Raw genomic sequence first — 15560 nt, 5'->3', positions numbered from 1 at the left:
CTGTGAGCTACTGTTTCTATCATCATTGTGATTAGTCATAGCTTGAGTTGTTTGGTTTTGTATGCCAGGAGTCTGTGACAGTGGTTTTTGCTTGCCAGGAGTCTGAGGCATAGATTTTTGCTTGCCAGTAGTTTGTGGCACTGAGTTTTGATTACCAGGAATCTGTGGCACTGAATTATTTCTCTCTGGCTGAGCAGTGTTTTTGATTGGTGTGTTTTCACTGTCTGATTTTGTGCTGACTTTTAGTAGGTCTCGCCTATTTCTCCTGTAGGTGCCAGAGTCAGTCTGTACAAGATATGATCTTGGTGTGTCTGTATGTTTTACAACTGTGGCTGGGCGCCACTTCCCTTTGTCACTGATGTACACCTTGTCATCTTTGTGTAGTGTTGGGAGTGACTTTGCTGTTTTATCATACTGTTGCTTTTGTCTGCTCTGTCTTTCTTTGAGTGTTTTCTTCACTTTGTGTGAGCCCTTGGTTTTTAGTCTGTCTGTGTTGATGTCCAGTCTTGTTCTCAGTTTTCTGTTCATGAGAATCTCTGCTGGAGATGGGAGTGTGCTACTGATAGGTGTGGTTCTGTAGTTTAGAAGCGCTAAGTAGACATCCTCCCCACTATCTTTTGCTTTTTGAAAGAGCTTCTTCAAAGTTTGTACCATCCTTTCAGCTAATCCATTTGACTGAGGATAAGTAGGGCTTGATGTTGTGTGTTTGAATTCCCATTTGCGTGCAAATTCTGCAAATTTCTCACTCGAGTATTGTGGTCCGTTGTCTGATACCACTTCTTCAGGAATTCCCTGTCTGGCAAATATGGATTTCATGTGTTTTATCACTGTTTTGCTCTTTGTGTCAGGAAGGAGTGCGTATTCAACAAACTTTGAGTGATAGTCAACTATCAGCAAGTAGTCACGGTCATTCCATGCGAACAAATCAGTCCCTACTTTTTTCCATGGTCTGTCTGGAATTTCATGACTGATCATTGGTTCTTTTTGCTGTTTGTTTCTGTGTTTGGCACACACTGAGCATGAGCTGACTATGTCTTCTATTTGTGATGACATCCCAGGCCAAAAGAAAATGACTCTTGCTCTGTTTTTGCACTTTTCCATACCCAGGTGTCCTTCATGTATTCTACCCAGCATTTCTTTTCTCATAGATTTTGGAATGAGAATTTTGTCTGCTTTGAAAATGATGCCATCGATCACACTTAGTTCTTCATTGTATTGGAAATACTGTCTGATCTCAGCGTCAACTTGGTATTTGTCTGCTGGGAAACCTTTCAGAATTTGCTCTTTCAGCTTTTTCAATTCTGGGTCTTTGTCTGTTTCTTCTCTCATTTCCTGCTTTCTGTTGTCTGCTACAGGTAAACTATTCATGAATGTGGCCACATGGATTTTCACCATTTCTTCATTTTCTGACCCTACCTGTGTGTCTGTTTTGACTGACGCTCTTGACAGTGTGTCTGCAACATACATTTCTTTGCCTGGTTTGTATGTGATGTTCAGATCATAGCGCTGTAGCCTCAACATGAATCTTTGAATCCTAGGCGGACATTTGTTCAGTGGCTTTTTCCAGATGTTCTCGATTGGTTTGTGGTCTGTTTCAACCTCACACTGCTTTCCATAGATATATTGATGGAATTTTTCACAAGCGAACACTATGGCCAACGTTTCTTTTTCGATTTGTGCATAGTTTTGTTCTGCTTGAGTGAGTGCTCGAGACGCGTAGGCTACAGGTCTGTCATCCTGCATGAGTGCACAGCCTAACCCTACTGATGATGAATCAGCTGTGATTTTCACCGGTTTGTCTGTGCTGTAGTGAGCAAGTATGGGTGCTTTAGTCAGCTGCTTTTTGACTGCTTTGAATGCTTGCTCTTGTTCATGATTCCACTGCCAGCACACTTCTTTCTTGAGCAAAGTGCGCAGTGGTGCTGTGAGCTCAGCCATATTTGAGACAAACTTTCCCAGATAATTGACCATTCCCAAAAATCTCTGGAGGTCTGCCTTTGACTGTGGTGACGGCATGTTTTGTATGGCTGCTATTTTGTCTGGATCTGGTTTAATGCCGTCTTTGCCTATGATGTGGCCAATGTATTTGATCTCTGTCTGTGCAAACTCACACTTCTTTCTTTTGAGTGTCAAGTTACGGTCATTTGCCCTTCTAAGTGCTGCATTCAGCGCTTCATCATGTTCTGTTTGGTTGCGACCCCAGATCAGAATGTCGTCGACCCAGTTGTCTACTCTTGGTATGTCACTGAACATGGCTTTGATGGTTTTGTGAAAAACCTCACTGGAACATGCCAGACCCATGGGTAGTCTTTTAAAAACGTACCGTCCGAAAGGTGTCTGCATACAACACAGTTTTGAACTTTCTGCATCTAAAGGTATCTGCCAGAAACCATTCTGTGCATCCAGTTTGGTGAACAGTTCTGCACCTTCTAGCTGTGCTGTGACCTCATCAACTGTGGGCATCGCAAAGTGCTCACGCTTGATTGCCTTGTTAAGGTCTTTTGGGTCCATGCATACCCTTAACGTTTTGTCAGGTTTTTCCACCACCACCATGCTACTGACCCAATCTGTAGGTCCTTCTTGTGGCTCAATGACCCCTAATTTTTCCATTCGGTCCAACTCTTCTTTAATTCTCTCTCTGAGAGCGAATGGCACCTTTCTGGGTGGCTGAATGACAGGTTTGACTGATTCGTCAACAACTATGTGGTATTCCGTGCCCAAATTTCCCAGCTCCCCAAAGATAGTGGGAAAATCTTTGTCAACTGTGTCTGCGTCTACGCTGCAGATCTGTATGAGTCTCAGTATTCTTGATGATGCAAGACCTATCAGCGCTGGTTGATTTGTGTCTACCACATAAAACTTTAACTCTTCACCCATCACATTCAGTGTACATGTGCCTTTAACACTGAGATTACCCCCTGTGAAACTGGTCAATCTAGTTTTGGTTTTGTTCAGAGAGGGCTTGTTGTGAAGACTGTTGTATGTGTGCAGTGGGAGCACATTTCCCTGTGCACCAGTGTCAATTTTGAATTTGACTGTGATGTTTTCTACATCTACTGTGACGAACAACTGATTGTCCTCTACACTGGTCAAATATTCCACTGCGTCAACATAAACATCATCATTTTCTGTGTCTGAACTGATTTCTAGTGCATCAACAAATATTTCTTGCTCTTCTGTCTCAGTGTCCTGTCTTTGCACTATGTGTATGTTGCTTTCTGACTCTGATTCTGACTCTGAGCTTGTGTATGAATCTGTGTCATCTTCATGCATGACATGTACATTTTTCTTACTGCTCCTACAGCAGGCTGCAAAGTGATTGAGTTTTGAACATTTCAAACATTTCATGCCATACGCTGGGCATTTCCCTTTGTCATGCTTTCTAGCACATCTGGTGCACACTACTCTGTCATTGCTAGAAGTAGTACTACTTTGAGTAGTTTTCTTGTCTTTGTATTTCTGAGAGTGAGAATGATGCTTTGACTTTTTGATCTTGTGTACCTTTTGGTCCTCTGTTTTGGTCATGATGTGTGCTTTGGCTCTTGAACTTTCATGCGCCCTACATGTGTCAACACACTGCTGCAAAGTTAGGCCTTTCACTTCAAGCAATTTCTGTCTGACATCATCATCCTTCACCCCTACGACTATCCTATCACGGATCATTCTGTCTTCTTGGTTTTCAAAATTGCATGTTTTTGCAAGTTGTCTGAGGGCAGCAATGTATGTGTCAATGCTTTCTGCTGTTTCTTGGACCCTATTGTTGAACACATAAGCCTCATACACCTCATTTGTTTCACCAACAAAGAAATCATCAAACTTTTTGATAACAGTGTCAATGTCATTCTTTCTTTCAGTGTTAGTGAATGAGAAACCATCAAACAGTTCATTGGCTTCTTCGCCGATACAAGTCATGAAAACAGCACACCTGTACTCCTTTGTCTCGTCCGACAATCTTGTTGCTACTTCGTAGTTGGTCCATGCTCTCTTGAAGCGTTTCCATTTGGTCTGCATACCACTGGACGACAGCACAAGCTTGGAAGGTGGAGGAATACTGGATGAAAATCTGTTTGGTCTCCTCTCAGTACCACCAGCACGGTTGTGCTCCGCCGCCGGCTGTGCTTCGCCTTCGTGGTCGGACATTTTGTTTCACGTGTTCCACGAGTTATTTCCCTTAGTCCGCTGCCGGTACTTTTTCGGGAAAGTTCTTTTTCGCGCCCACTACAGTTGCGTTTTGACGGCAAACTGAAGCGTAGCTGAACCTCGTAGGCATCCAAAAGTGACTCCAACCCCCAGTTCTGACACCATGTTATATCTCTTGGTTAGATAGATCGCACACAGTCCATGCATCCAAGGATACAAATGGATTTGATGGGAGTTCGTCCAGGTTTATTGTAGCCTGCAGCCATGTTGGAGTACACAATGCCAACGTGTCACGTGGTACTGTGACGTCATGTAATTATGCATACATGTACACACATAGGCCTATATGTTACATAAAGGACCTTAGCCGTGCTGAACTTTAGACCCATTTGCGGTGATAAAATTGAACATTCCCGGCACTGTGCTAATTATTTAATTCAATGTTAATTGGTGAAAAGCGTCACTGGCGCAAAATCTTCTGCGTCAGTGTCCCAAGTTTTCTTAATCGACTTTTCAGCGCTTGGAGTTGGTTTTAACAGTGTTTTATTCTCGGTTTTTTTATTTACAAAGCTGTAGAGAAACACAAGTTTAACTTATAAATGTGCTCTTAGAGATAAGCCTACCATAGTAAACTAAAACGGCGGACAATATAGTGCATTCGTAACGGAAAAGGAAGGCGGAAAATAAACCCACTGAATAGAATGAATGGAGAATTTACAGTCTGCAAAGATTAACCAAACATAGCGTCCAATGATGATAATATAAGATGTTTAGTGGCTTGTTGAAAGACCAGCTTTTTTTGGTGTCCGTCCGAGGGGGAGCATATCGTCTTCTATTTCATCTTTATCGACCGATGCCGCAAGGCCGAGTTTGATAACAATATAACAGAAGGCGATATCCTCACCGAGGACCAACGAAAAGTGCTGGTCTGGCAACAAGCCACCAAACACCGCTTTTGTCATCATTTTCGTAGTGCAAAAGTACGCACAATCAATTTTGGGAGCCATTTTGTGAACGTCATTTTTAGAATGCAATTCAGAGCCCCAGTTCGTGTCAGAAGTTCAAGCGATCACGTCATATTTGTATGTGACGTTAAACGTAAACGTTGCGTCACTTTTCTTCCAGTCTAAAAATGCACAGAGCTGCCATCATATTTGCGAGGTCAGTAACGTTTTAGCATGTGCCTTTTGATTTTAGTGTTTCACTTTCAAGACTTTCCGTTGTGCAATTTGTGATTACACAGCTTAGTTGCAAATTGACCATAAGTCCTCGCTGTAATTATAAATATTGATTAGGTCTTTGAGAGTCGTTGTCATTGGAAACACAAACTCAAATCCGTGATGGTTCCATATATCAAACGAACAGCGTGCTTGGCTTTAACGTTGACATTCCACGTTTCAGCTGAACCTCAAACCCATTCACTGATTTTTTTTGGACGTATGTTAACACTGGTGTTTTTTGTTGTTTGTTTTTGTTTTGTTTTGTTACCATGCTTGGAAACTCGTGAAAGTGATGACAAAGTCGTTTGTTTAAAGGCTTACTAACTCGCTCCCGTGTTTACGATGTGTAGTTTGCCCACAATCGATGTCAAATGCATCATAAGGCCATATAATGACGATATGTCGCAATGCGCGGACCATATACATGCATTACAGCTTGTTCTAGCCTCTGAAAAAGTGAGGATGTCAACAAAGACGCGGAGTTATTTCCCTTGCGTCAACGTTACCTCTGTTGGCAAATCTATAAATAGGACGATCTAGATCAAAATAAAAATTCAAATATCTCAACATTTAAGGGGTCCTAGACCACAATATCTTGCAGGGAACTTAATTTAGCATGTCTCCAGCTGTGGGTAAAGCAATTAGCGTGAATAGTCATCAGCTTTCTATGCCTTTAACGTCACTCTGGAGAAACATTTGCAACATTGTTTTTTTATGTAAATAGCTTTTAACATCTAAATAACTTCACAGTCAAACACAGTTTATGGTATCCCAGATGTGTGGTGACATGGTTACAAATCCTATTTAGCTCATCAGGTGACTAACACCGTCTGGTTTTGCCGTCTGTTTGTTTTGCTCTTTGTGTTTGTGTGTTTGTGTTTGTGTTTGTGTGTGTGTGTGTGTGTGTCTGTCTGTCTGTCTGTCTGTGTGTGTGTGTGTGTGCGTGTATGTGTGTGTGCGTGTATGTGTGTGTGTGTTTGTGTGTGTGTGTGCGCGTGTGTGCGCGCGCGTTTTCACCATGAGTATTCCTCAACACATTTACAAAATAATCTAAACATTTTCATGTTTCTGTTACTATTTTAGCCGGCACAATGGCGAACGGAAAGGTCAGCCACGCAATCGTGGTTCTGGTGCTGTTGGCTTCCACTTCCGGTGTTCCCTTGTCACCCTTCGCCCCAGGCCTGATGGGACTGTTTGGAGGCGGTGTGGGAGGCATTGGAGGCATGATGGGAAACAACATGGTGGGGGCGAGATTCAGCGGTGGCGCTCAGGGCAACATGAACATGCCAATGGCTCTGGGTAGGTGGAGCCGGTGAATGTGTGTATGTGTGTGTGTGTGTGTGTGTGTGTGTGTGTGTGTGTGTGTGTGTGTGTGTGTGTGTGTGTGTGTGTGTGTGTGAGTGACTCAGTGAGTGAGTTAGTGAGTGTGTGTACAGATAATTGCAAAGAAATCGTCCTTCATATCTCAAGTGACTTTAGTCTTCGACTCTCTCTCTCTCTCACTCTCCGTCCCACCGCCCGCCCCCCCCCCCCCTTCCACACCCCCACCTCTATCTCTCCCTCTCGTTCTCTCTCTCTCTCCGCCCATCCAGTCAGCAATCTATCCATCCATCCGTCTTTACATAACTCAGCTATCCGTTTTATTCGTGAACCGACCTACTTTCATACCTACCTACCTATCTACCTGCCAGCCTACCTACCTATGCATTTACCTGTTCTCAGACCCCAGCCAGCTGTCCGCTGTAACACGACGAGTGGACGCAACATCTAGGAGGATCGACGGACTTGTGGCTACGATTACAGAGAATAATATGAACAATGGGATGAACAACCTCCTTGTGAGTAACTGTCAGAATACATTTTTTAAAACGATTATAATGAGACACACTTCATTCACACACACACACATACGCACGCACGCACGCACACACGCACGCATGCACACTCACACACGCACCTACGCACGCACCTACGCACGCATGCACACACGCACGCACGAACCAGTTTACAATAACCGTGCTTCACCACATCTTTAAACATTTAAAAAAAAAAAAAATAACAAAACAAGACAGGTATGTTGTTGGAACATTAAATGATTTACAAAACAGAACGTTACGTCCACAGATATATCGACCCAGCGATCTTTTAAGTGCACAAAACAAACACTTCGTTTTTTAGATTTGCACATCTTTACAATGTCTCTTCTTTTCAGATGGGATCCGGAATTGGCGGCATGCACGGCGGTCTGGGTGGATATGCTGGTGGTTTGGGTGGATATGGCGGTTTGGGAGGCGGTTTGGGTGGATACGGCGGTTTAGGTGGATATGGAGGTTTGGGCGACTACGGCGGTTTAGGCGGCGGCTACGGCGGTTTGGGCGGCGGCTACGGCGGTTTGGGCGGCTATGGCGGCTACGGCGGCCAAGGTGGTATTGGCGGAGGTTCCATGCAGTCCGCCAAGCTGGACCTGAACTTGGAGGTGTCCGTGGGTGTTCTCCCTGCCCCCCTTCAGGTGCTCCTCGTCTTCACTTCTGCTGCCAACCCCGACACCTGCACTCCTGAGTCCCTCGGCTCCATTCTGACTGGGTGAGGATGAAGAAAAGTGTAAAGCCCGTCTTAAATTGAGCCCGAAGTCGACTTCGCGAAGTCTGCGCGAAGTCCTTATACAGAAATGTAGTGTTATAGCTTCGTGCAGAAAGCTTCGCGAAGTATACTTCGAGTAGTCGACTTCGCCCAGTTCAGGACAGGCTATACCGACTGCGGATTTGAGGTTTGTTGTTCGCATGCTTTTAAATCCAACACAGTTCTACTGTTTCTGCGTTACACGTGTTGTCCCCTGTCGTCTTGGTAAGTACAGATCTTTTATTTTAACCATTGTTGGTCAATGTGTGTGTGTGTGTTTCACATATATATGACCAAATATTAAAAAAAAAGAACACTCTTACCAAGCTGGATACGATATGGATATGAGGTATATGATCTACTTCTAGTTTAATGCACTTCTGCAATTACTAATTAATCTTTCCCTCGCCAGGGCTCCTATGAACCAGGGTATGGGGATGAACAACATGCACGGGTTTGGCTACGCTGGTCACAACATGATGAGCCCTGCCAACGGCGCCGAGTCTCAGTTCGGTGTCATCTCCACGCTGACTGTTCAGAGCGGCCCCAACACCTACCAGATCTCTGGCCTCGGAGACTTCACCATGCTGTCGGATCTGGCTGGCCGTGGTATCGCGGTAAGAACAGTGTTTGCTTGACGGAATGTGGGTGTGAGGGAAGAAGGAGTTGGATGGAATAGTTCGGGCGACCGTACATAGTGGGTTCAAAACATACCAGATCTCTTGCCTCGATGCCTGATGATGGAATCGAAGTGCAAACCTGGTTTGTGTGTATCGGTGGGGTAATAGTGGAAGGGAAAGGAGAAGGAGGAGGGGACAACTGACCTGGTCGACATCTTCGTTTTTACTGTTTTGAAGGAGAGTTTAATACGCTATACTACTTGCTTAAAATCTTCAGCTTTAATATTAGGCACAAAAAAAAAATTTGTCTGTTTCTGGTCACCCGACCGACCCTAAATTTCGGCGCCGACCCTAAACTTTTTTTTCCAAACTCAAAAATTCTTATTTATTTTTTGGTGGTAAAGGACAGGGTGAGAAAATGAACAACAAAAACGTGTGAAAACGAAAGTCCGCTGACGATTTGTAAATGTGTTGAGTGTCTTGTCTCTATGTATAGTGAATCCAGTCTCTTTGCGCGATTTTTAAAGTTAGTTTTATTGGTCTACATTTGGGGTAAAAAAAATTTTTTTTTAAAAGTTATAAAAAAATCCCTACCTACCGACCCTATTTTTTTTAGCCATGTTACCAGAAACAGACAATTTTTTTTTGTTGGCCTTAGCTAGACTTTCTGTAAGATCTCTTTAATTTAGCATGCGCAGCGATAGTCAAACCTGCCTTGGCGACCACCTCTAGGTCACAACCAACTTCCCGTTAAGACCACCGTAAAGGTTCACAGACGAGGGCGTGCTGTAAAAAGATCAAACTCACCTTTCCATAGCGACCACCTGTCTATAGTGACCACTATTGTTCGATCCCTTTGGGTGGTCGGTACACAGGGTATATAGCTACCCTTGAGATCACGGTGTACTCGACGATCAAAGTTGTTGGTCGCCAATTCATTCTTAATATATGTGATGTGTTGTGTGCTTTCAGCTGTGCGAGGATGTGGTGATCGGAATGAACGGACCCATGTGCGCCGGAAAAACGTTCCAGGTTTTGTTCTGCGGCCAGCTGGGATACAGCGTGGAAGCCCCCGTCCTTCAGCCTGGTCCATAGAACCTCAGCAACTATTTTCCATCGTTGAGCTTGTTAATTGTGAACTACACGACGTTAACTTTAAACAGGCTTTCAATGTTAGCCAGCTTTGAGTAAAAACTAAGTAAATGCACGCAAATTGCAAGCGACAGGTCACCTGACTGAATTTTAAATAAGTAAACTACGCTCCCCTTCACACACACACACACACACACACACACACACATACACACTAACGCACGCACGCACGCACGCACGCACATGCGTACAGACATCCACACTTATGTTGAGGGAAGAAAGTTAAACATATAGGTGCACATATCATCCTGATTGTTCGATTTTGATGACTTTTCATGACAAATCTTGATACTGTTATGCTGATTATTTTTGTTTGCTGGGTGGAGAGAAATAATGTCCCAATTTCAAAGAACCTATTTTGTGATCACTTTCTGAATACGAATCTTGTTGTTGCAACAAGCAAGTGTCTGATTGTATTGATGTGCTTTAAAGATCATGAAATAAAGTTTTTGTCCGGTTATTATAAAAGCTCTGTTTTGTGTTTGCCTTTCGTAAGTGGTGTGTGTGTGTCTGTGTCTGTGTCTGTGTCTGTGTGTGAGTATCTGTCTGTCTGTTTGTGTGTATGTCTGTGTCTTTGTCTATGTCTGTGTCTGTGTGTATGTCTCTGAGTGTGTATGTACGTATGTGTAGAGAGCTACTGGGCAGATTTTCAGGAAGCGTTACACCGGAATTCTTCCTGATAAGATTCCCACCTTTAAAAAAGAAAATTATAAACGTTTTGGATGACGTCAAATTCTGCTTTAAAAAAAAGTTGAGGAAGCACTGTGACGACCGTGCTATTCAATCAAATTGATTGACATTGTGTTCAAACATTCTGTAACCTATTCCGGCCAATGGGATTGTATTTCAGCTTGAAAGCTTAAAGGATAGCTGGATTTATTTGTTGATCCAAAAATTGAATGAAATCAAATTTCAAAGACATTTAGCAAAAAAATGAAAATAAACATCTGTACAGGACGCGAACACTGAGCAATACTTTTTTTAATTCTCGTCTCTTGTTTAGACCCTTCATAGTTGTCGAGGGCATGCGCATTGTCATCAGGTCTACTGTACAGGACGCGAACACTGTGAGCAATATTCTTTTTTTTCTCGTCTCTTGTTTAGACCCTTCATAGTTGTCGAGGGCATGCGCATTACCTCTCTTCCTTGAAAAAGATACAGATATAATAATTGAGCAGAAAATGCAACTTCATCACTTTACACCCATTGAGAATAATAAAGCATGCTAGCATAGCAACCGTTACCTTCCTTCCATTGATAATAAAGCAAGAGTTACCTCAATTGTCTTCTAGAACTTTCCTGTACTTTATGTGTTTTTTTCTCTCCAAATAATCATCATTCAGTTATTCTGCTGACAAGAGCAAAAATCAGAAGCCTCAATGTCACTGTCATTAAGTACATGCTACAAATTAGCAGCGGAAGCTGTACAGACTTTGTTGTAATATTGCTTGGTATTAAAAAAAAAAGGGAATTTCATAATCTAAGAGAGAAAACATTGAATCCACAAACTAAAACCCAGATGGACATCTGTGGCTGCTTTGCAGTGTGCATGCAAAATATCATGTTTTCACCTCTTGTCACCTCCAAGTTTTGTCGACCAAAGTCAGACAGAGACACTTACATCCATGCTTATAGATATCAGATTAGATTAGATTAGATTAGAATAGATTAGATTAGATTAGATTAGATCAGATTAGATTAGATTAGAATAGAATAGATTGGATTAGATTAGATCAGATTAGATTAGATTAGATTAGAATAGATTAGATTAGAATAGATTAGATTAGATTAGATCAGATTAGATTACTAAGGTCAGGACAAGAGAGAAAAAGTGCTACCTACATAACTTACATCGAAACAAATTGCCGATTGAAATCTGTAAATTAATACGGGAAACACAATCCTTATCCGATCAGATTTGCCGGTTGACACTTTCTTTGACGGCTTTACCCGAATAGTTGTTTGGTAATCGTGGAATAATTTGACATAATTAACTTAACTGCTTTGCATTCATGACAGAGTGACCAGCGATTGCGCTAGTCAAATTCGTCCTCACAAACAAATCAGTAGTCTTAATAAATGCATAGTGCGATTACAGAATTATTTTTTTTCTCTGACCAGGGCGGTATGCACGGGGGCATGATGGGCGGTTTGGGTGGTCTGTATGGCGGAGGAGCCCTGGGCTATGGCGGTGGCATGGGCTACCTAGGAGGTCTAGGAGGACACGGTCTGCAGGGCGGTATGGGGGGCAGTCACGCGGAACAACTGGAGGCCACCATTGAGATCCTGCTGCCCGCGGCTGTGACGCCTTTCGAGAGGCTGCTGGTCTTCACGGAGTCTGCGGAGCCCGGGCTCCCCAACACCCTTGGCCAGTGCCTCGTGGAAGACCAGGGCGCCGTTCTAACAGCGTGAGTTGTGCGATAAAAACAGTGTGCTAACCATAGATTACAGGAAAGAGTGAATTCTCGCTTGCTCTGTGCTCACAGGATGGGTTGTGAGATAGAAAATGTCTGCTAACCATAGATTATCGGGGGACAAAAACATAAGCTTAATAACCCTTCATATTAGTGAGTCTTAGCAATTTTAGGAAAGAATGAACTCTCGATTATATACACTTTAGGAAAATATTGCGTGAGAAGCGAAGAAGTAAGTTCAAACCATTTTCATCAATGCAGTTCAGCCACCTTTTAATTTTTGATGTTGTTTCCAAAACATGTATACTATATGTTACTTTTTAACATTGAAAAGTTTGCATTCGCGGCATGAACGCAATGTAAATCGTGGACTATGGTAATAAGTCTTTGACGCCCTTCATGCTTTTGTTACCTCTGGACATGAAGGGCAACAAACTGGTCAAAAAACTACTTATTCACCATTTAAAATAATTCACTATGCAATCACCGATTTACAGGGGGGGGGGGGAGGTGGGACATGATACACAGTTGGTCTCTGGCATATTATCTATGAAAGTAGTGGTCCAGTGAACGATACCTTCCGCCTGTGCTTGGACAAAAGACTGCAATCCGACGGTTAGTTTTCGACAATATTTCATTTTATAAACAGATCACACACAACCAAGTGCACACATCTCATCAATTTAAAGAACATACAGAGGTTTCATACATTATTTTGCCCCAGAAAACTGAACTTCCTACAGTTTTTAACGTTGGAACACGGGTGCAAAAGTTCGTCTGCTGGTCCCATTCGAAGAAAGAACATTTCCTGAGCGATACCAAAACATGAACAGAACACACACTATCTGCCTTTACCGCCACAGCAGAAAAACAACATAACTGTGTACTTGATTTTAGTCCAAAACAGGGAAACTGACAAGAAGTGTTGACAGAATTGAATGATTTTCCCTGAACTATACAACCGCGCATTATTCAATCGCCTGCGCAGGTAGACTGGTTGAGTGAATCGGATTCGATCAAACTTTCGCACAAAAACTCCTCTTTTCTTTGAATAACTGAAGAAAGGAGGAATAAAGAGGTTACATACCTCGTCTCAGTGAGTATTAAAGGCCTACTAACTTACTCCCGTGTTTACAAAGTATAGTTTGCCCACAATCGATGTCAAACGCACCATAAGACCATATAATGACAATATGTCGTCATGCGCGGACCATATACGTGCATTTCGGCTTGTTCTAGCCTCTGAAAAAGTGAGGATGTCAACAACGACACGGAGTTCTCTCCCTTGCGTCAACAGCGCATGTGTTGCCAAATCTATAAATAGGACGATCCAGATCAAAATGAAAATTAACATATCTCAACATTGAAGGGGTCCTAGACCACAATATTTTGCAGGGAACTTAATTTAGCATGTCTCCAGCTGTTGGTAAAGCAATTAGCGTGTATAGTCATCGAGTACATATGGCTTTAAAAATAATGGTCTCAGTTCGCGGTCATGAAAAAGCTCGCTGAAGCTCGCATTTTTCATGACCCGCTAACTTCGACCATTATTTTTAATAATCACTGAGACTCGGCATGTCACCTCTACATCTCTCTCCCTAACACAGACCCCTCTCCTCCCACTCTTCTGGCGGTATGATGGGAGGCTTCGGTATGGGTGGCGGAGCCCGGACACGGCTTTGGAGGATCCATGAACATGCTGGGAGGGATGGGTCACATGAGGGGAGGACACAGCATTGCGCCTGACTTCGGGGTGATCGCCACCGTCACTCTGCAGGGCGGGTCCAACACTTTCCAGATCCAGGGACTCGGACCCTTCACCAGTATTGATCAGCTGGCCCGTCGTGGTGTAGCGGTGAGTTGACTTGTTGTTTGTCGCCAGTTGTGACTAGCCAGGTTCAGCCTGCATTTGTACGGAGAGTGTAGTATTCCGAGTATTCTTCACATGCACATGGCAGTCTTTCCACCGACTTTCCACCACCTTTCCACCAACTATCTATCAAATTTCCACCAACTTTCGTTGGTCTGAAGTACAAACACCCTTTCATTTAAACACTCACCGATTGAGAACATCCTAGGTGCCCTCCGTAAAGAGCGAACAATTTTCAAAGAATTTATTTTTGCGTGGTTTATCTTACCCCTGAGCCATGGTGAACCCGTGTGATCCAGTTTCCCTTTTTCACAATGTAGTCGTCAGTTAGTCATTTGAATGCGACTCGATGTGGGCTTATCTACAATAGCACGTTTTTGTGCACGAAACAAACGGCTGTGGTTCACAAGAACTCTAGCGATGGCTTTTGACTGTTGAGAGGAACGGCGATATACATAAACCGTCGTCTGCTACGACCCTTGCGTGACCTTGCTTCCGGGCTTTTCTTTTTTCAAACTTTCACAACTTCGAATTGTACTGATCTTGTCTTGATGAAAAAGAATTCTTTTATGATTAAAGAATGTTTGTGTAACAAGCTGTCAATTTATTATTCAGATTTTAAAAGTTAGGTCTAGCGCAAAAACGCACCACGGTCCAAAAACATGTTGATAATCATCGATCCACGGCTATCGCCAGTTTACATCGATAGAATGAGACCCGAAGGGAAGTAACTCATTTTTGACCTGAGTTCAGGATGGGTCCAAAAAGTGTTCGAGACAATCTGCAAAAGTAATTCTTTAAAAATTGCTCGCTCTTTACGTAGGGCACCTAGGATGTTCCCGTTTGGTAAGCGTTCAAATGGAAGGGTGTTTGTACTGTGTGTAAAAGCCTGATGGTTTACGGGAGGCTTACTGCCCGGGCGTGATTTCCGGTATTGAATATTCATAACAGCCGTCCAGCACCAAAACGAGGCGCCATTGTTGTAGAGGAGCAAGTCCACGAAAATAAATTCTTTGAAAATGTCTCACGCTCGACAGAAAGCAGCCAGGATGTTCCCGTTCGGTGAGCGTTCAAATGGAAGTATGCTTGTACAGTATGTAGACGCTCGGGGAGCTCTGTGATGGTTTACGGGAGGCTTACTGTGCCTTTAAGGTTACTCGTGTTTAAACGCATTCTGCTGTGTTGTATTTCCACCTGTCTTTTTCCAAAATAATAATAAACTGGCACATAATGATGAGGACTTTGTAAATAATGCTTAAACTCGCTAATTGAGTTTGTGGTTCAGGCAGATCATTCCATAAAATTGTAGTCGAAGGAACGAAGGATGTTCGGAAGATTTCTGTCCTGTGAGCTGGTACAAATCTTTCAAGTGGTTGTCTTTTGTGATAAGGATTTAAGGATGAAACTAGTGGTGGCAAAAGGTCAACTAAATATAGGGGACATTTACCATGAAACATTTTATAATATAAAATCAATTTATGTTGTCTTCGGCGTTCCTTTAGACTACAAAATCCGCTTTCTTTGT

At 43.0% G+C, this 15560-nt stretch overlaps 1 protein-coding gene across 1 annotated transcript; it reads left to right on the top strand.

Moving 5' to 3' along the window:
• The first annotated feature begins 6447 nt into the window (after nt 1-6447).
• On the top strand, nt 6448-10219 carry LOC138965847 (shematrin-like protein 2). The gene is made up of 5 exons (XM_070337944.1): nt 6448-6659; nt 7083-7198; nt 7573-7943; nt 8392-8596; nt 9572-10219. The coding sequence occupies exons 1-5, from the start codon at nt 6452-6454 to the stop codon at nt 9692-9694; spliced, it is 1023 nt and encodes a 340-aa protein (XP_070194045.1). The 5' UTR covers nt 6448-6451; the 3' UTR covers nt 9695-10219.
• Nucleotides 10220-15560: the final 5341 nt, after the last annotated feature.

Source organism: Littorina saxatilis, linkage group LG5, assembly GCF_037325665.1.
Source record: "Littorina saxatilis isolate snail1 linkage group LG5, US_GU_Lsax_2.0, whole genome shotgun sequence".
Lineage (NCBI taxonomy): Eukaryota > Metazoa > Mollusca > Gastropoda > Littorinimorpha > Littorinidae > Littorina > Littorina saxatilis.
The sequence above is the reverse complement of the archived record's forward strand: the minus strand, read 5'-3'. Positions and strand labels throughout refer to the sequence as shown.